The 19,553-nt window shown below is 58.3% G+C and overlaps 1 protein-coding gene across 8 annotated transcripts in view; it reads left to right on the top strand.

Moving 5' to 3' along the window:
• Positions 1-17,154, top strand: part of KIAA0513 (KIAA0513 ortholog) — a 60,367-nt gene extending 43,213 nt beyond the window's left edge. For 4 of the 8 annotated variants that reach the window (XM_027119082.1, XM_027119083.1, XM_027119084.1 and 1 more), the window contains 9 exons: positions 360-430; positions 1,578-1,782; positions 2,494-2,534; positions 2,972-3,050; positions 4,916-4,993; positions 6,162-6,191; positions 8,991-9,071; positions 9,522-9,616; positions 16,750-17,154. In XM_027119082.1, coding sequence (XP_026974883.1) covers positions 360-430; positions 1,578-1,782; positions 2,494-2,534; positions 2,972-3,050; positions 4,916-4,993; positions 6,162-6,191; positions 8,991-9,071; positions 9,522-9,616; positions 16,750-16,976 — 907 coding nt within the window. In that variant the 3' untranslated portion in view covers positions 16,977-17,154. The other 4 variants (XM_027119087.1, XM_027119089.1, XM_027119085.1 and 1 more) reach the window with 4 other exon arrangements.
• Positions 17,155-19,553: the final 2,399 nt, after the last annotated feature.

The raw sequence follows: 19,553 nt of genomic DNA, 5'->3' as shown, positions 1-19,553 counted from the left end.
CCACTGCTCATTCCTGAGAAGTAGGGGCTGGACGGGGCCAACGGTTTAAGCCTGAGACCTGAGGCCTGACCTCCAGTTCCGGGTCTGCTCCTTGGGGTAGGGCCCTGGCTATTCCACCTTGAAAGTGAAGGAAGCCAGGCGGGTGGATGGTGAGCGCCTTAGTGCCCTAAATCAGACCCGCTCCCAGGCCGGGTGCCTGGACCCAGGGGAGTTCTTTCTGTGGCTTCTCCTCTGGAGTGTCTGGGGAGTGAGGTACTAGCTTAGAGGTGTCTGTGGAACATGCTGGTCTTGTCTCAGGAACGTGCAGAGAGGACCCGGTGGAAGGATCTGTTAGCCAGTCACCTCTCTTTCCATTTCAGGTGTCACCAGATGGACGACTTCGGGCCTGCAAAGAACCTCATGACCATGTGCTTCACCTACTATCACATCGGTGAGACCCGGGGTGCGGCTTACGTGGCAGGCAGACCTGTCACCTTCCAACGCCACGTCAAGTGGGGATTTCTTAAGGCAGAGCTGCGAGGCATCCAGAAAACAAAGGGAGCTGATATCAGGGCGGGAACAAGGAGGAGGGAGACCCCTAGAGCGGGAGGCGAAGAACGGTCCACAGCGTGGGTCAGGAGGCTGACGGCCCTGGCTGGGAGGACACGAGAAAGTAGACACACGGGCAGGACGCTTCAGGGTAGACGCAGGACATCCTCTCATGTTCTGGCCAAATGTGACACAGGGTCAGCTGTGGACCGGGGTGACCTGGAGCAGCCCGGGGTCTGGGGCAGGGCTCGTGGCCCTGGGGCCTCCTGGTGCATCGCAGCTGGGGGCAGCTGGGGGGCTCCCCGTGTTAAGCGCCTTGGGCTGTGACCACTGGCGCTCGTTCAGGCCGCCGTGAGGGGAGGGTTGCCGAGGGCTTGCCCGCGGGCTGCAGCTGGGTCAGGGCAGCGCAGGCACCAGTGGGCTGGCTCTTGTGGCGCGTCCCCTACCTCTGCAGCTCAACTTCATCGTCTCCTCGCCTCAGCAGCCCACCCTCTCCTTGCTGCTCTGCGCCATTGCAGCAGCTGCTCTGACGGCCTTAGCGTGGAGCCCTTTGATATGGGGCGGGACACATCGGTCCATGCACAGCCCTAGGAAGGGACATACCTCTTTTTCCCTCGCTGCCCTTCTCGCACCGTCTCCCATGTCCAGTGGCCTCCCTGTTTCAGGACCAGCCCAGGTGCCAGCCAGGCCGTCTGGAATCCGCACGGCCCCTCCCTCCACAAGGAGAGACTCTTGTGTCTTCCTCCATCACTTTGCACGTTACACTTTCCCTGTGTGCGCTGCTCCCCTGCCCTCTGGACTTGCTGCTTCTTTGGGGCTGGATCCCTGCCTGTTTCCTCTGCAGCCCCTGGTGGCACCTGGCTGACTTGTCCACACTAGGTCCTCAGCGACCGCCCGAGAGGGCAGGGGCCCCGGCCCTCCGTGTGCCCACGGGCCTCCTGAGCCTCTTGCTTCCCACCGCCGCCATGTCTGGCCGTGGCGGAGGGAGGTGGCCCCGGCCTCCGTGGTTCCATTTGGCTCTCATCCCTGCTCTCTCCCCCTGTCTCCAGGTAAACCACACCTGCTCCCCTCCGAGTTCAAGGAGAAGCCGGCCGGGAGCATCGACTCCTACTTGAAGTCGGCCAATAGCTGGTTAGCGGAGAAGAAGGACATCGCCGAGCGGCTTCTGAAGAACACGTCGGCCAAGACGGAGAACGTCAAGGGCTTCTTCGGGCTGGAGACCAAGCCCAAGGGGCCCCTGGCCAGGAGAAGCGAGTGAGTATCGCCTGCGTGCGTCCCTCCCCGACCGTGGGTGTGACAAGGAGGCCACCCTGGCCCAGTGTCGGGAGCATCTCTGCGCCCTCGGCCGTCACTGGGGCCTGAGAGCTGCTCCCGGGGGGCAGCTGCCTCCCCACCCTCCAGTTTTCTGGGGCTTCCAAACGCTGTTCCATTTGCTGACGTGCTGGGATGCTCCCCGTGGGCCCGTGTTTCTAGGGCTGGAGAGGAGCGTGCGGAAATTGTCGGTAGGCAGGAGGGGAGTTACACCCCCCTCCCTGCACCCCGCCTCCCGCTGCCGTGAGAGAAACCGCGTTCCCCAGGGCAGCGGTGTTCCCATAGCCACTCGGGGACCCGTGGGGGGCGGGGCCGCTTCGGAGCAGTGCAGGGACCGAGACTTCCACAAAGCAGGGGCGCCCTGTGGTCCCCGCCGTCCCCTCCGACGGCTCGGTTACAACCAGCCCACTTGGCTTTATTCCTCCTCTGGTCTGGACAGTCTTGGATTCAGAGAAAATGGCACAGAGGAGCCTGAACAGCACATCTCAGGCACTAAAAGGCTGGCAGGTGGTACAAGTGGCGTTGATTTCGTAAACGTGTTTGCAGAGAAGACCACCTTCGGTTTACACATTGGTTATGAGGCATCATCCCGTTTCAGCAACGTAACAGGGTTCTTTGGGTCGTTTTGTCACTGCTATGGTTTCTCTCCCCAAGGGAGAAAGAAGGCAAGTCCCAGGAGAAGCCACGGAAGACGGGTGAGTGCCTGCCCGTGCTCGCGGGGCCGGGCGGTGCCGCAGCAGCGCCACGGGGTCTCAGTCTGGCCCACGGGGAGCCGCAGGTCCCTGGACGCCTGGGGCTCCAGCTCCCCCGTAGCAGGGGACGCTGTCCTACTGCGCTCTGCTCTGGTCTCTAACTGCTTCCTGAATTTCCACGGAAAACCCGCCTCTCTGGGGATCAACTCCTCCTCCCAGGGGACTCAAGGAAAGTATCCCCAGTGGTGGGGGAGCTGTTCCCGGGACCCTCCCTGGGGAGGAGTCCTCAGGGCCAGGCCTGAGAGCCGCAGGGCAGGTGCCATGGAGTTTCCGCTTATGTTTGTGTGACCTGTGGGATGATGCGGGGCCTGCTGGGAGGGTCGCTGGAGTCGGGGCGGGGCGGGGGTCTGCCTCGCTCAGTCTCCCTCCCCCTCCCGCAGTGACTGTGTGCAGCCCAGAGGAGGAGGGGAAGGGGGAGAAGATCTACCTGTACACACACCTGAAGCAGCAGCCCATCTGGTAAGGCCACCCTCGACGTTTGTCACCAGCACCCATGTCTCCATCAGAAGTGAAGGCCAGGGCTTCCCTGGTGGCGCAGTGGTTGAGAGTCCACCTGCCGATGCAGGGGACGCGGGTTTGTGCCCGGGTCCGGGAGGATCCCACATGCCGCGGAGCGGCTGGGCCCGTGAGCCGTGGCCGCTGAGCCTGCGCGTCTGGAGCCTGTGCTCCGCAACGGGAGAGGCCGCAACAGTGAGAGGCCCGCGTACCACAAAACAAACAAATAAACAAAAGAAGTGAAGGCCACTCACGCCCCCTAGGAGAACCAAAGGAGAAAAGATGGGCGAGGATGCAGGGAAATTGGAAACTCGTACACGGCTGGTGGGCTTGTCCCACGCAGCAGCCACTGCGGAGAGTGGTCGGGCAGCAGTTAAACAGAATTTTAGCCCATGACCCCGGCAGTTTTACTCCTGGGTAGATACTGAAAAGAGTTGAAAACAGGTACTCAAGCAAAAACCTGTGCACGTATGTTCATGACAGTGTCATTCGTAAGAGCCCAAAGGTGGGTACATGAAATGTGGGCTGTCACTCAGCCATGTAAAGGAATGAGGCACCCACCCCTGCCACGACATGGGTGGACCTGGAAAACGTTCTGCCACGTGACCCAGGCCAGACACAAAAGACCACGTAGCGTATGTACACAAAATGTCCAGGAGGCAAAGCCCTGGAGACAGAGCAGATTGGTGGTTGCCAGGGGCTGGGGGAAGCTGGGAGTGCGGTGATGAAAATGTCCCGGAAATGGATAGTGGCAATGGTTGCACAATTCTGTGAATATACTAAAACCCACTGAACTGTGTCCTTGAAAAGTGTGCATTTTACGGTATGTGACTTATACCCTAGTACAGCTGTTCTGTGTGTGTCAATAATGTACACACGTGACGGCCGTGGTTGCAGTGGGAGACCAGTGGTCAGGGGACATCTCGCCCTCTGTCTTTCTCTGAGGACGCTCTCGTCCCTCTGAAGCCTCTCCGTCGGTGGCTTTTATTTCCTCACACGTAGGCGGTGTAGTAGCCCCTGGAACCCAAAGGGTGTCAGACGTGCCCCTCCCACGAGGATCACAGTCTCGCTGCGGTGGGAGAACCTGGGGCGGCAGAATGGGGCGCGTGAGGCACGCGGCCGGCCAGGGCTGGACTGCAGCTGTCCCAAAGCCTCCGCGAGGAGAGCCCACCCTGCAGGGCCAGCCTCAGGGGGAAGCAGGGAGAGGGAGCCCAGCAGCCCCGGTCCCACCGTCTGACGTAGCTTGGGCCCCCCTAGGCTCCGCTGCTGTCTTACCTGCAACAGGGCTCAGCCCCACTTTTCTGTACAGAGCCGGGTGGTAAGTGTTTTAGGCTTTACAGGCAACCACTGCCCTCCACTGCTGTGGTGCCAGAGCCGCCGTGGACAGGGTGTAAGTGGAGGCGTGGCTGTGATCCCATAAAGCTTGATTCACACAGACGGCGAGCAGGCCGGACTTGGCCCACGTGCCGTAGGTCTGCTGACCCTGATCCTTGGGAAGCGTGCCTCTTCCTCGTGTGTCGCTATAAATGCGTTTGCCCTCTGCACGTGGCCTGTCCCTGCCGGGGTTCCCATTTATGTTACTAGACCGTGTTCTAGAGAAGCAGGCCTCCTCAAAGCCTCTGCTTCCTGTTGGGAGCTCAGCCGGAGGCAGAGAAGGGGAAATGGCCTTCCCGCACATCCCGCTGGTGGCGGCTTCCCCTTTGACCCCATGAGTCCAGGCCGAGTCCTGGGAGAGACGCACGGATGCCCTCAGGACACGTTGCCGGGTGGTCGGGGGGGAAACCAGCTCCACTGAGGATAAAGGCACGTGGGCCTTGTCTGTCTTGCAGGCACACGCTGAGGTTCTGGAACGCGGCCTTTTTCGACGCTGTCCACTGTGAGAGGAGAAAGCGGTCTCCCACCACCAGGTAGGAGCCAAGTCCGGGCCCGCTTTGCCCCAGGGAAGAGGACCAGGGCGAGGCTTTATTGTCCCGTTCCTGAAGAGGAAAGCAGGAGGACAGAACAGCTGAGTCGACGCGTCTGTGTTTCTTCCTCAACCCCTGGCAGCCCCGGTGCCCTGCAAGCTGCCTGAAGGGTCCCGGGCGCACCGCTTCCTGGGTGGGGGGGCCAGCTTGCATGAGCGCTTCCTGCCCCGGGGCTCCGGCATGACTCGGCCTGACCCTCCTAAGAAATGCAGACTCCCACTGAGTGAAGCCCACAGGGCCCCCCTCGGTCCCACTCTGCCTGTCTCTGTGAGACTCCAGACTCCCGAGCTGAGACCGCTGCCGCGGGACCCTGGGTGCTGGGCTCACGTCTGGGAAGGGCAGTCGCTACTGTCAACTTACTCCTCTGGGCTGCAGCTTCCCCGAGGGCAGTCTTGCCGCTTCGGAAGACTCCCTTTGTAAAGCGGTTCACTGAGCACTGGGCAGCGGCGAGGGCTGGGCACGGTGCCCAGCTCTCTCTGGCCACAGCAGCGAGCTAAGGTGGTGCCTGCTGTGTGCAGCAGCGGGGCGGGGAAGGGGCAGCGGCCTCCCAGGCCTGGGTCACCTCGTTGGCCCCTCCAGTCATGGGACTTTGAAGTCTGAGTCTCTCCTCGTTGATGAAATTGAATCCCCGCCTTCTTTGACCCTGGGGAGACCCCTTAACCTTTCTCCCGGCAGGAGAGAGGGCAGGTGCCTGCTGGTTAAGGCTTTAGACCACGAGCACTTGGGGGATCTTAAGTGAAATCTTTTTTGGGGGGGAAGTAAACCCTATCGGGATGACCTGCCTCATACCCCACGGCGGCCTGCTGTGGCTGTGTGCCCCGGGAAGGCAGGGGAGCACGTGGAGAGGAAGCGATGCTGGAATTCCTAAGGATTCTAGAGAGAGAGTTCTCCGCCCTTCTGGGAGTCGCAGATGCAGGAAGTGCCTGTAGGCGAGGGGGATCCTCGTGTTGCTTTGCTCTCAGACTCCTGGGCCACTGCCCCCCGGAACCCCGTTTCCATATCCGTCTCCGCTGTGATAACCCTCCTTCCACGCTTTGCTCTCTTTTCCATCCACATATCTTGCATGACTTTGACGTGTTCCTCTGTTTACCTGTTTCTGCTGCCGCTCCAGAGGGGATGCTGGAGAGGAGGAGAAGAAGAGGTGTGTGTCCACGTGACTGTCCATGGACAGTGCGGGGGCCCTTCGGGGCCGCTGGGTCGGAGGGGAGGGGGGTGTGACCAGACGTGGGTGTGACTCGCGGCCGGCGGGCCCAGCGCTGGGACAGGCTGGCGACAGACAGTGGGGAGCTCGCCGAGCATAGAGACCCCGAAATGGTCAGGAGACAGACACGGCCCCCGAGAGCCCCACGAGGCCCAGTGCGCATCCCAAGAGGAGAGGGCAGTGAGGTCCAGGAGGTCAGCTCCGACCTGGAGCGAGTCCAGCCTCCATGGGCCACTCTGGCCCTCCCAGCGGACCCCGAAACCACACCCTTGGGTTCCCTTGTTGTCCGCTCGGTCATTGATCCGGGCTCAGGAGCTGCAGGTCGGGCCAGAGGACCTGTCCCTGCAGTCGTGCCTAGGGGCCTGCGGGCTCTGGCAGACCCTCGCCCACTCTGACAGGTCTGGGGGGTCCCGGAGGAAGGACAGCTGCTTCCTTCCCCCGGCCACTGTGTGATGTGAGGCCTGTGTGTGTGAGGGGGTCCCCTGAAGACAAAGGTCTAGAACAGGCTATTTCCTGCGAGCCCACGGTGGGGTCTGACTGCAATTGTTTGAACTTGATATGTGCTCGATATCTTGGTTAAGATATTTTTAGAGTGAAAGGCCTGCCTATTCAAAATATAGTTTCTGATTCAGTGCTTGTTTTTAATTTGGTGGAAATTTCCCAAAGCATGCTTCCTTTAATCAGTGATGTATTTTTAGTGCTTATTGTTTTATGAGAAATCTTGTTTTTTTTAACGCAGCCTTATTATGGCTTTAAAAGGAGCATTTGGGCACGGCAGCTACCTCCATTCCTAAAAAGCCCCCAAGTTCCCACAGACTCTCTGGGGGGCGGGGGTGTGTGTGTAATTAACCAGCCTTCCTGGAGCAAGGCTTCCCAGCACCACAGCCGAGGCCCGACAGGGCTGGAGCATCATGACCTCTGAGCCCCACGAGGGGAAGTGAGCCTCTGGGCCTCACAGGCCTCCTCACCCAGAGCAGATGTGGTCTGGCCATGCACATCCCAGATCTGACCCCCAGGACACCCCGAGATTGGGGGCCGGGGGTTGGCTCTGGGTCCTTGGGCAACCTTGTGCCTCCAGCATGATTCCTCTTCGGCAGACTCTGCTGGCAGCACCATCAGCACCCTCTCTGTTCTCAGAGGCAGAAATGTCCCCGTTTCAGGAGGCTTCCTCTTCTGTAAGCTGCTGGACACATCCGAATTCCCACTGTGGCAATGTAGACACACGATCTGCCCTCCTGGGGTGTTAGACCTCGACCAGTATCGGGTGCTGAACTCAATTTTAAGGAATTGATTTGTTGGCAGGCATCCCCTGATCCCAAATGACCTTCTACCTATTTCTTCAGAGATCAGATAAAATGTCCCAACTCTAGTCCTCGCCACAGCAAAAGGACTGACCTCCTCATCTGGGTCAGGGCTGCTGTGCTGCACGCCTGCGAGGGAGCCACTTCCACATGGTCTGGGGTTGTGCAGTGCACAACCTGTGCAACAGTACCCAGCGAGCCTGGTGGTGGTGTGGGAGTTTATGTGCCTGGACGATTCTAAGGGTGACCACTCAGGGAAGAAGGATGGGAAGGAACATGGCATGGGATTAGCATAGTGCCTGGAAGCACATTCCAGGTGTCTTCGTGGGTGTCCTGTCAGCATGAGGAGACTGGGAGACTGACAGTGCCGCCTCTGTTGCGCCCTGGTGTCCCATGGCTCCCGCTCAGCTGCAGCGGCACCAGTAGCCTCCCTGGGCTGGGAGGGGGGAGAGGAGTTAAGAGTCGATGTTGTTGGTTCTGTTCCTCTTCTTTCAGCTTCTCCATCGCCCTGACCCCTCACCCCCTCATACTGCCTCTTCTCTCCCTTTTCTTTTGTCTTTTTCCTCTCAGCCCTGTTTTAGTCAGACTCCTTGTCCAGAGTGTAATTTTTAAGGGGAAATAGGCATCTGCTCACTTCTCAGGTGGCCACGCGGCTCCCATGCCCCGGGGGGTGGAGGTGGAGTGGTGCAGTGGCTGACGGTCCTGGGCCCCTGGGGACAAGGGTGCTTGGCCGTAAGGGGAGGGGCTGACGCCCTGCAGGATGGGGCGGCGTTCGCTCTCAGTCAGGGACACCGAGCTCAAAAAGAGCTCAAAAGCGCACCTTTCCTGCCCGAACCCTGAGCCCCGCGCTGCTTCACGGAGAGCACGTGGAGCCTCACGGGCCATGGTCCCTCCTCGTTGGGTTCCCGGCTTTGCTGAGAGGCTCTGTGCCGTCTTCTCCGTGCTCACGGGCCCATCCCCGCGCCCTACGAGGCAGCCTGGGAGCACAGTGAACGGCAGAGGCGGGCCTGCCTGATGGGCCTCGTGTGGTCAGAGGCCGCAGACGCTCGCTGGGCTCCTGACCCCTGCTCCACCGGCTTCTCGGCACGCCTCCCCACCGGTGACACGGGCCTCGGCCTCTGTGTCCTTGAACCTTAGAGAAGGATGTGGGGGCAGCGTTCTCGTCTCCCGGAGAATGTTCCGGGCAGCCGCTCAGCGCACATTGTCTCTGGGTCCTGAGCCTTGTCTCCGCCAGGAGAAGGTGATGAGTGTGGGTCTCGGGCCCCCAGGCAGAGGGGCAGCCTTCGGTCAGGCTTCCTAGAAGCAGCGCCAGCAGCTCTTCGGCAGAGGTGTCCCCTCTCTGTCAGGGAGGCCAGCACCTGTGGGTCAGAGCAGGAGGGGGCCAAGCGGCGGGGATGTGGGCTCTGAAGCCCCTCCGCTGCCCCTCCTGTGCTTGCAGAGAGAGGTGGTGCCACATGACCCAGGAGGAGCGGGACGACAGCCTGCGGTTCAACGAGAACATCACCTTCGGGCAGCTGGGGTGAGCACTAGGGCCGGCCTGCCACCCGCCCCCTCCGCCCCCCCCCCCGCCCCGCCCTATGACCCGGACGGGGCCACGCCCACTCCGGGTCACCCAGGAGATGAGCAAGCAGGGCGGTGTGAGGAGGGACCGCCCGGTGAGACGCTCCTACTGGGGGCTCTGCTGGGGGAGCGCCACCCTTATGACGTCACACATCCCCGACTCAGTGTCACGACCACTGTGCGTTCTTAAATGGCTCAGAAGCACACGGTTCACTCCACTTGGCCTTGACTCCGGTTCCTAATTAGTCCGCCCCTAACACGGTTTCGTGGTGAGCAGGGCTGGCCGATGAGGCGATTTGGTTTTACATCTTTCTATCGATTCCCCGGCCCGGTGGGCTGCATGTCGGGCCCCGGCTCCCTTCCCCTCGGGAGGCGGGAGGGCTGCCAGCTCACGGCCGTGTCCCCCCAGCACGTTCACGCACAACATGCTGGCGTTCGGGCTGAACAAGAAGCTGTGCAACGACTTTCTGAAGAAGCAGGCGGTGATCGGCAACCTGGATGAGGGTGAGTGGCGGCAGGGCCAGGGTTTCGGGGGCGAGTGCGCTGCGTGCTGGAATCCCCACCCGGCTCAGAGGACTGTCCCTGCTGTAATTTACCAACGGCCTGCGTGCGCGGGACACTCTTCCTTCCCCTTGGAGACCCAGTTCTGCTAGGTAGGGCTTGCCCACGTGGGGCAGGATGGTGCGGGGCCCACCAGGTCAGTGCTTACAGACAGGGCCCAGGAAAAGATATAACTTGGTGCTCAGACTCTGACCTTGAAAATGGGCAGACTCTGGCGCTGAGTTGCCCCTCCATCTAAATGGCCACCACATGGCCTGTCTTCGTTGCTTGCATGACACTGCGGCCGCAGGTCCCGGGGGAGCGGCGGGGCTCTTGAGGTCTTTCCGGCATCTCTGGCTTCTGTAACGGGAGGGGACACGTTGCTGATGTCAGCTTCCCTGATCGACAGCTGGCCTTTAGGCGTCATCCCACGTGCTACAAGATGCTTCCTGCGTGTCCCCTGAAAACTCTTCCACTTAGACATAGATTTGTACCGATCGATATTGTTTACAAATAAAACTCCATCCTGGACCGAGTTAAAGAGGGCCAAGGACAGGTGGCCTCAGGAGGTGCCCCCGGAAAATCTCCAAATGCTGTCACCAGCCCCACCACTCGTCACAGGGCAAGAACACTGTGCCCTCCACCACGTGACCCCTGCATGGCCTCCAGGACCCACGCCTGGCTCCGGTGACAGGGTTCATCTGCCCACACCAGGCTTCCTGGGGGCCTGCGGGGCTGCCCTGTGGCGCGTCATTGCCACGGGAAGATGCGTCCCGGCTCCACGGAGCCCACTGCCAGGCCGAGGGCACTCCTTCAGAAGCCCACACTCGCCATGCCCGGGAGGGCCTGCTTTGTCATCACCCCGAATGAGAAGGACCTGCCCGTCCGTGTCGCCGTCTCTCTCACGAGGAATAACGTTGTTTTCTCTTCCAGAGCAGTACAAGCTGCTGAGTGACCACATCGAGCAGATGGCCGCCGAGTAGGCCTCGGCAGGTGGCCCGAGGCTCCCCCAGGAGGACTGTGGGTACGCGCCTCCCTCCCGCGCCCACGGCTGGCTGTCACCCCCCCCCCGCCCCCGCATGACATTGGCAGCACCCAGAGGCGCCCCACACCGCCCTAGAACTAGCGGCTAGAAGAATCTGGTTGCCCGTTTTCCCTGCCTCCCCTCTGCCTGTGTCTGCTCCCCCACCTGCGTGCCAAAGTGTCTCTGGGATTACACAGCTAACACCGAGGTGACTTTCCATATCCCCGAGTGGCAGACCTGCGACGTGGGACCGAGGGGGCGCAGGAGGGAGGATGCTGGGTCCACGATGGGCCGGTGTCCATCGTAGCCTCCTGCGGGAGATGCTGGGGCGCACGTGGGAGGGTAGGGAAGGGCAGCTGTGGGGTGGCACACGCCAGTGACACAGGGCAGTCAGGAGTGATGATTGGGGGCCCCCCAGCAGGGTGGGATGGGGTTCCTCCCACAGTGGGGTTCCTGTTGAGCGGGGGCCAAGCAGAGGGGGCGGGGGCCTGTGAGTGTCGGTCCACGGCCGGTGCTGGCTCTTTTCCGGGTCCCCTCTCCGTGCAGCAGGGACGGGAGTCCCAGGAAGCTCCAGGAGGAGAGGGACACCCCCTATTCCAGGACGGGAGAGAGACCGGGGCAGAGGACGTGCCTTCCCGGCTGCAGAAGGCCCGGCCACGGTCAGGGGTGTGGGCGCCGGGAGACGGCCGGCTCCAAGTGGCTGTGTTGGACCCACGTAGCACGCAGGTGTCTGTGTGAGGCCGTCTGAGATGTCCCCGTGCAGCCGACAGCTTCCTTCTGGAGTGGAGACGCTTCCGCCCCTTGCTCCCTGGGAGTAGCTCGGGGCCATCAGTCCCGTGACAAGCACAGACAAGAGAAGCTTCTTCAGCAGCTTCAGGACAACCGCCCTTTCTGAAAGCAGACAGTGCTGCCCTTTATTTCAAAACAGACAAAAGAATCTGTGTCAGCGTTACAGGCACCGTGGCAGAGGCCGCTTGTGGCGGTGACTGTGTGAGGCGGGGTAGCGGGGCTTTGGAGGGTCGGGCCCTCCACCCCGGCCGCCTGGGGAAGCCTGTACCTTCTGCCACCCGAGCCCTTGGACCCCTTTCCTGCGGACTCTGCGGACACCCCCTCGCCGTCTCAGGTGCCGGGAGCCGGGGCTCTTCCCCCCAGGTTTGTACCAGGCACAGCTGACCAGCCCAAGGGACTGCAGTCTGGCCAGCAGGCCTCCAGCCTGCCACCAGCTTCCCTGGCGAGCCCGGTTCCCCCGCCCCAGCCCCAGCTCTTGGGCGCTGACAATGAGGCCAGCGGGGCTCCGTCCTTCCCGCCTTGGTCCTTCGTCCCGTGTCCCCGCTGCACCTCCTCCAGCATGACAAGCACACGCCAGATACCCAGCCCTCCGGCCCTCCAAGTTTCCCCTCGTGGGGGATGCCTCCCTGGAATGTTCCAGAGCAGAGCGTGCGTTGGTTGAGCCGAGGAACGCACATCCGGGTGATCGTAAGAGAGATGACAGGAAACACGGCAGGACCCGAGTGCGCCGGCGTGAGCTGCTCCTCCAGGAGACCTGGGGGGCTGGGGCTTCAGAAACCCTGCTGTTTTCGCAATGGCGTGTGCGTGTGTGTGTGTGTGTGGTGGCAGCCTCTCTGGCCGTGTCACTAAACAAAGCACAGCTGTGTCGCCAGTTTGCCTGTCCTGTGCGGGGCGGGTCACACGGGCCGGAGCGCCTCCACCCGATGCTGGGCCCAGTGATAGGACGGGTCTCTATGGAACGCGTTTCAGAGAAATCACATCCAGCTGACGGGTGTGCGGGCCCCTCCTCCAGCGCCTCCTGAAGATGACGCAGCCCCTCCTGAGACGTTCAGCTACGACCCCCGCGTGTGCTGTGCTCCCCCCACCCCCCACAGGAGCCGGGCCACGTGCCCTCGCAGGGCTCTCCCCCTGCGGCCGCGTGTCGTTGGCTTTCTTCGTGGTTAGTTGAAAGGCATTAAGATTTTATTCTAAAGGTGCCCAAAAGACTTATCCTTGTACATAGAAGATTTTTGTACGGACGTTCGATCCAGTCTGATTTCTGGAGGGAGACAGTAGGTTCTGGGTCTTCCCAGGGGTGCTGGGGAGCTGGCGGCTCTCTCCCCGCAGGGTGGGGCGGGAGGGCCCGTGCAGCCTTGGAAGGAAAAATGCAGCTTTGACTTCTTGGGGCTTTTCCAGGCGCTTTAACTTCAAGATGATCTTGAGACCTTTTTTTTTTCCATACAGGCCTCTTGAAATAGCAGTTGAAGGTAGAAGCAGGGTTGCTTTGGGTTTTTTCCTCTCCCCTTGTTTGTGTAAATCTAGCTCCTAAGAGTGGAGTCTGACCCCAGAAGTGCTGCCTGTTGCTTTCAGCCCTACGAGGGGACACTGCCAGAGACCGTGGGCCTCGTGGAGTGACCAGTGTCGGGGTGGCTCTGAGGCTGCCCTGCTGTGTCCTGGTGGCGTCTGCCTTTGGCCGAGCGTTTCACCTCGGAGTGTCTGACCGCTGTCACCCGGAGGACGCACGGCGTGCCTAGCAGGAGCCGGCAGCCTGCCTCGCTGACGTTTCCTCTCTCTGTGGCACGATCTTCCCTCCGAGGCCCGCTCCGAGCAGACAGACACAGGGCGGGCTCTCAGGTCCGAGGGCGGAGAAGTCTCACCCCGCTGTACACACAGGAGGCTTTGGAGAAAGAGCTCTGGTGGCCTTCCCTGTAAACTCAGGACCCTTAGACTCGGGGCAGGAAGCGTCGGGTCATATCCACGAGGAGAGTTTCCAGTCCCAGTAGGTTCAGGGTCCCAAGCCAGGAGCTTCGAAGGCCTGCGTTAGCAATGGCATTTCAGTCTCCTGCTGTCTGCCCTTCAGGGCGATGTGAATCGTAATGAGCCAAAAACAGCTAATTCTCCCAAGTGAAAAGTACCCTGCTTTGGAAATAGGATGGTGTCGAGATGTGCTTTGTACGTCTTCAGCCTTTGTTGCAGTTTTAGCAATGTTGTTAGATGTTTAAGAGGGGCTGTGCTAGGATTCAGATTATATCTACTGTGTGCGTGCGTTTAATCGAAGGCAGGAGAACCAAGTTCTCATATTGTAAGTTCTTTGTACAGTGAAAGGGAGTAGACCGTGATTTTCCTATTGCCGAAAGGGGAAAAAAGCAGACCAAGGAGCTCTTAAGTTGCCAAAAGGAGGGCTGGAGAGAGTCCAGTTCACGAGTTTTGTGCTCCAGTGAAACCTGGGACGGTCAGGGTCACGGGCAAGCCCCACGCTGGGTTTAGGACAGAGACCCAGCACTGGAGTCAGAGGTGCCGCCTGACCTTTCTCTTTCCTCCTTCCCGGGAGCTGGAACCAGTGGAGCCCGTACTCACCTCTCCCTGCCCGGTTAGACGGTGAAGTTCATTGCCGTGGAGAGAAGGTGGCAGGCTTGAGGGTTGCTTTTCCGTCAGCTGTTTTAAGTGGGTTGGTTTATCACCCAGAGCAAGTGCTCTGGGTGTTGCAGCCTCCCAGCGTGAGAAGCGCAGTGTTCACGCCACAGAGGGGCTTGCGAGGAGTTTTGTTGAACCCAGGTGACCGTGACCAGCAGTCAGGGCTGCAGCTACAAGCCTGACCTTCCTGGGCATTGCTGCACCCCGACGAGTTGGCTTTTCAGCGAGTGGGGATCCCAGCAGGTCGGTGCGGTTAGATCAGCTGTATGGCCGAATCACCTACAATTGAGACAGCTGGGCAGCCAGGGGCCTGAGGCATTTGCCAGAACAGCAGGGAGCTTGGGAAGCAGGGGGAGAAGGGCCCGGCACCAGCCTCGGGGGAGGGGTAGCAGCCGGGCGGTGCCAGGCTTGTCACCCCCTGGCCACCCTCTTCCTCAGCCACAGGCAGAGCTGCGGGGCTGGGGGCCCACGGCCCCTCGGTCCCGGGGTTCTTCTCGCAGCGCCCCACCCCCGGCCTTTTAGTTTCCTTGAACCACTGTTTCTGCCACTCAGCCATCTCCCCGTCTTCCTGCAAATCACTGATCCCTTTTTACGATTCTTGAGGGGGAGTTTCGCTAGAAAAGCGTTTGAAGCTGAGTTCGTACAGGGGAATGGCATCGGTGACAAGTGCCCCTAACTGGCTGGTGTGCGACGTTCAGACCTGGGCTGGAGCCAGGCCTCAGTCAAGTCACATGTCCCAGTACGTCCTTGTCGCCCGGCGGCTGGGAACAGGCCTGTGTGGGTTCTCCAGATGGTTCCCACCCAGGAGCACCCTCAACGCCAAGACCCTCCGCGTGGCCGGTCCCCCAGGCCTCGTTCTGCCGCCATCTCCCTGCAGTCCCTCTCCAGCAAGCGCCTCGAGTGGCCGGCCTACCTCGTCCCTGGGTGTCCTGGCGCTGGCCTGTGTCCCTGCGTTGGCTGGTCTGTCTGAGCTTGAGATGAGTGAAGGGCTGCGGGGGGGAACCTTCCCCCTGGCTGTGTCCCCAGGAGTCAAGGGGACACTGCTCCCGCTCTAGAGTTCTCGGTTACTATTGGAGAAGGAACACCTTGTCATTTCCAGGAGCGAGTCAGGATGGTCTGGGTTTGCCCGTCTTCCCATCACTCTGTGCAGGCGGGCGGGACCCTGCATCCTCGCTTGTCCTGCAGGGTCAGACCAGGGCGCTGTCGCTTAGCGCCCTCCTGAGCAGCACAGACGGGGTCGCTGAGCTGGAAGGAGGGCTCCTGCTGCTGTGATGCCCCTCGGACCCCGGGGAGCTGTGCCTGTCCCCACCTTGGTCCTGGACAGTGCACTCGCGGAAATGAAAGGGAAGCGCTCAGCAGGCCCGGTTCCCACACACAGGCTGCACATGCGGGCCCTGATCTGTCCCTGTGCTGGAGGCTTGCTTAGGTTCCCGTGGACGCCTTGAGATGGACGGGCCGACCATTTGAACAGTAGGAAAGGCTCGAACTCAAATGGCAGGTACCTCCCCTTAAGACGTGTCAGCTCGAGAGCCTCATGGCTCTAACTGTGGCCTCTGGGGCTTCAGGAGGGTCTCCCACGTGCATCCCCTGTTTCTCTCCCACCCATTGGTCTCGGACCTGAACTTGCCTTGGCCATACCCACGCATTGCCCTTAGTGGCCCAGAAGCCGGGGTCCGCGATGCAGGTATGTTATATGTACACTTACGCGATTTCGTGTCCCACGAGGCGACGTTCTACAAACTATATTTTCAGGTGGAGAAAGTTTCAAGGTCGAGCTCTCAGAACAGTGCTCAAATCAAAGCTGTTTCCTGTGAAGAAAAAAAAAAAGTCTATTTATTTCACCTCAGATTGTCAGAAGGCAGAAACTGAAATAAATTCTTAAAAAAAGGAAGTCAGTCTGTTGAATTTTTGTTTTCACATGTCCGTGAGCACATTTTTTTTTTTTTTTTTACAGAATTTACAATCTTCTCAGTGATGACAGAGAAAACACCTTTTTCTGGGGTCAAATAGACGTTCTCCCCACTTAGGCTAAGCAGCTGGGTCTTGTGCAGACATGTGTGTGTGTCGTGGCCAAACTGATGGGCAGAGGGAGTGTCCGCTGAGTCCCCGCCGGGGTGTGTTAGTGAACGGAGGGGCCTTGGCCTCCAGGATGCCTCCAGCCCCTTCCAGCTGATATCCTGGTCTTGCCTTTGAGCCACAGCTGCCTCACTTCTTGCTTTTGGGGGTCGGGGGGCTGTGAGTAGAACGCGATTACCACCCCCGCCTGACACACACAGGACACCTTCATCATCCCTGACAACTTGGTTTGACAGACGTATTTTGTGAAATGTTGGGCTTTCTTTTTTTCTGATTATAAGAGGTCAATAGCCATGTTCTAACTCTCCAGACTAACAGATCCGGGAGGTAAGCCTGAGGACCAGCACAGGGCCTAGAAGAAGTGTCCTTGGTACCTGGAGAAGTGGACTCAGTTCCAGGGGCCCCGGGTGGGATGGTTCCCAGGGCGAAGGTGCAGGCAGGTCCCCCAGCCCTGGCCTGGCCACCTGAGATGGGCTGGGGTATGTGCCCTGATGCTCGGTGGGGCAGGGGCCGGACCGCCCTGTCTCTGGTTCTCCCACCCAGCCTGGAGGACCGGCCCGGGTGGTAGAAGCCTTCACACCTGACTTTTCCTCAGGTGCCAGGAGAGTCCAGCAGCTGAAGGCCAGGGGCTGGATTCAGAGGCAACTCCTGGTGACAGGGAAGGACCCCTCTGAAGGCAGCAAGGATTCTGAAGAGCACGGGGACCCGAGCCTGGGTCCCGTTCTACCTCCCCACCAACCCACTGCGCGTCTTTTGCCAAATTGTTTTCTGAACCTCAGTTTCTTCATCCATATAATGGGAGGGAAAACATCACCCATCTGAGGCGGTTCCTGCGAGAAATGCAAACGTGCTTCTCGCTCTAATCTCTTTCCTCCTTGTCCCGATGAGGAAATAAATCAACCTGGGAGCTGTACCTGTAGGAAGGGTCCTGCCCATTAAAGGAAAAACAAAAACGACCAAACTTCTCTCTAAATTTTATAGGAATCCATTTAAAACATACTCTTCAAAATTCATGACACTAAATATAAAAGAAATTTAAACAATTAGGCATTCACATCGTGTTCCTTTGTAAATTGTAACCTTCCTACTTCTGACTTTATTGACGCTTAAAACTGTGCTGAGGCTTCCAGGGCACCCTGACCATGGTAACAGTCTTGTCCCTTGAATTCGTGCCGAGCACCTCTGCCTGCAGCCACCTCCCCTGCGCAGTGCCACAGACGCTCCGGCTCCCCGAAAGAAGCATCTCCCCTCTTTCCATATTTGGAACAAGCTTCTCACTCACGAAGTCACCTTTTAATGTCACAGGAAATGACCGCAGGTGCTCTCTTTTCTCCTGTGCTCAGATCCTGCGCGAGTTGCACTGGGAAGCAGTGGGGTGGGTTTGTCCTCAATGCCTGGGACTCTGAAAGGAAGAGACCCCAAAAGTTATGCACCTTCCACCCCTGCTCACCCCACCTCCCACCTCCTGGGCCCCAAAGAGAGGAGCTAGGAATTTTGTCCCTACTCCCAAGCGACCATGCACACAGAGAGAGCCAGGGAAGCTCCTGGCCGATGTCCAACCCTGGAATTGGGAACAATTGGTCTCTTGGGCGTGCTGGGGCCAGAGAGGGAGGGGAGAGGCCCCTTGTGCCGTCAACTTACCTTTAATGAGCACCTACTATGTGCCAGGCGCCACCAGGCTCCAGGACCACAAGATGAAGAAGCAAGGTCCTTTTCCTTCAGAAACTATCAGTGGGGTTCAGACACAACTGAGGTTAAAAAAAGGTACATTTGTGTGTGTCTGTCTGTGCGTGCATGTACACACATATAAATGCTTAGAGTATAAAAATATAACAAAATATATACTGTAAATGTGATGATATATAATACAATCTATGATAAGGTTATTTTATAAATTATTATATAGGAAATATAGAATGTTTTAGTTATTTTTGGAGTGAGTGTCCTTCCTGGTTGAATCAGGGTGGGCTTCCCTGAGGAGGTGCCTTGGAGCTGCATTTTGGGAAATAAAAGTCACTGTGGCGAAGACGTTAATCCTGCAATGATCCCATGAGAAAGGTTTGGTTTTTTTTTAATTTAATTTAATTTTTTATTGAAATATTGCTAACTTACAATGTTGTGTTAGCTTCTGGTGTACAGCAAGGTGATTCAGTTGTACATATCCATATTCTTTTTCATATTTTTTTCCATTATATGTTATTACAAGATACCCCTGTGCTATATAGTAGGACCTTGTTTATCTATTTTATATATGGCAGTGTGTATCTGTTAATCCCATACTCCTAATTTATGCCACCCCCCCTTAACCCTTTGGTAACCATAAGTTTGTTTTCTACGTCTGTGAGTCTATTTCTGTTTCGTAGATAAGTTCCTTTGTGTCGTATTTTAGATTCCACATGTAAGTGATATCATATGATATTTGTCTTTCTGTCTGACTTACTTCACTTAGGGTGATAATCTCCAGTTCCATCCATGCTGTTGCAAATGACATTATTTCATTCTTTTTTATGGCTGAGTAGTATTCCATTGCATGTAGGTACCACATCTTTATCCATTCATCTGTCAGTGGACATTTAGGTTGCTTCCGTATCTTGGCTATTGTAAATAGTGTGCAAAGAACCTTGGGGTGCATGTATCTTCTTGAGTTAGTTTTCTCCAGATACATGCCCAGGAGTGAGATTGCTGGATCATATGGTAACACTATTTTTTAAAGAACCTCCACACTGTTTTCCATAGTGGCTGCACCAGTTTATAATACATTCCCTCCAGCAGTGTAGGAGGGTTCCCTTTTCACCACACCCGCGAGGAAGGTCTTGTTCACCACTTTGCTGAGGAGGAAATCATGGTACCTGCAGTGGGGAATGAAATCAGGGGCTAGCTGGCTCCAGAGCGTAGTGTTTATCCTGAACGGCTGCAGGACGTCCTCTCCCTGGCAGAGGTGTCTAGGAGGCAGCAGGAGGTGCGCTGAGAGCCGAGTGACCCAGAGCTCAGATGCCCCCAGCCACCATCAGGAATTTGCTCCCCCAATGTGCACACCCAGGGGGCCCAGGCGGGCAGGAGCCTGCGGACTCCCACCCCTCCTCCACTTCTGTGATGTGTCCCTGGTCCCAAGGTCATCCCCGCACATCACGTCCCTATGGTTTGGGTGAATTGCATCCCCAAAACTCATGTGTTGAAGTCCTAACTCCCAGTACTCACAATGTGACTTTATTTGGAAATAGAGTCTTTGCAGATATATTTAGTTAGGATGAATGGGGTGGACCACTGATCCTATGACTGGTGTCCTTATAAAAAGGGGAAACAGACCCCAGAAGGAACCAGACCTGCCAGCACCCTGACCTTGGAGTCCAGCCTGAAGGAGAATAGATTTCTGTGGTTTGAAGCCCCCAGTGTGTGGTG

This window comes from Aethalodelphis obliquidens, unplaced genomic scaffold (assembly GCF_003676395.1).
Source record: "Aethalodelphis obliquidens isolate GAN/ISIS:26980383/991018 unplaced genomic scaffold, ASM367639v1 scaffold20, whole genome shotgun sequence".
Lineage (NCBI taxonomy): Eukaryota > Metazoa > Chordata > Mammalia > Artiodactyla > Delphinidae > Aethalodelphis > Aethalodelphis obliquidens.
This window is presented reverse-complemented; position numbering and strand designations above follow the sequence as displayed.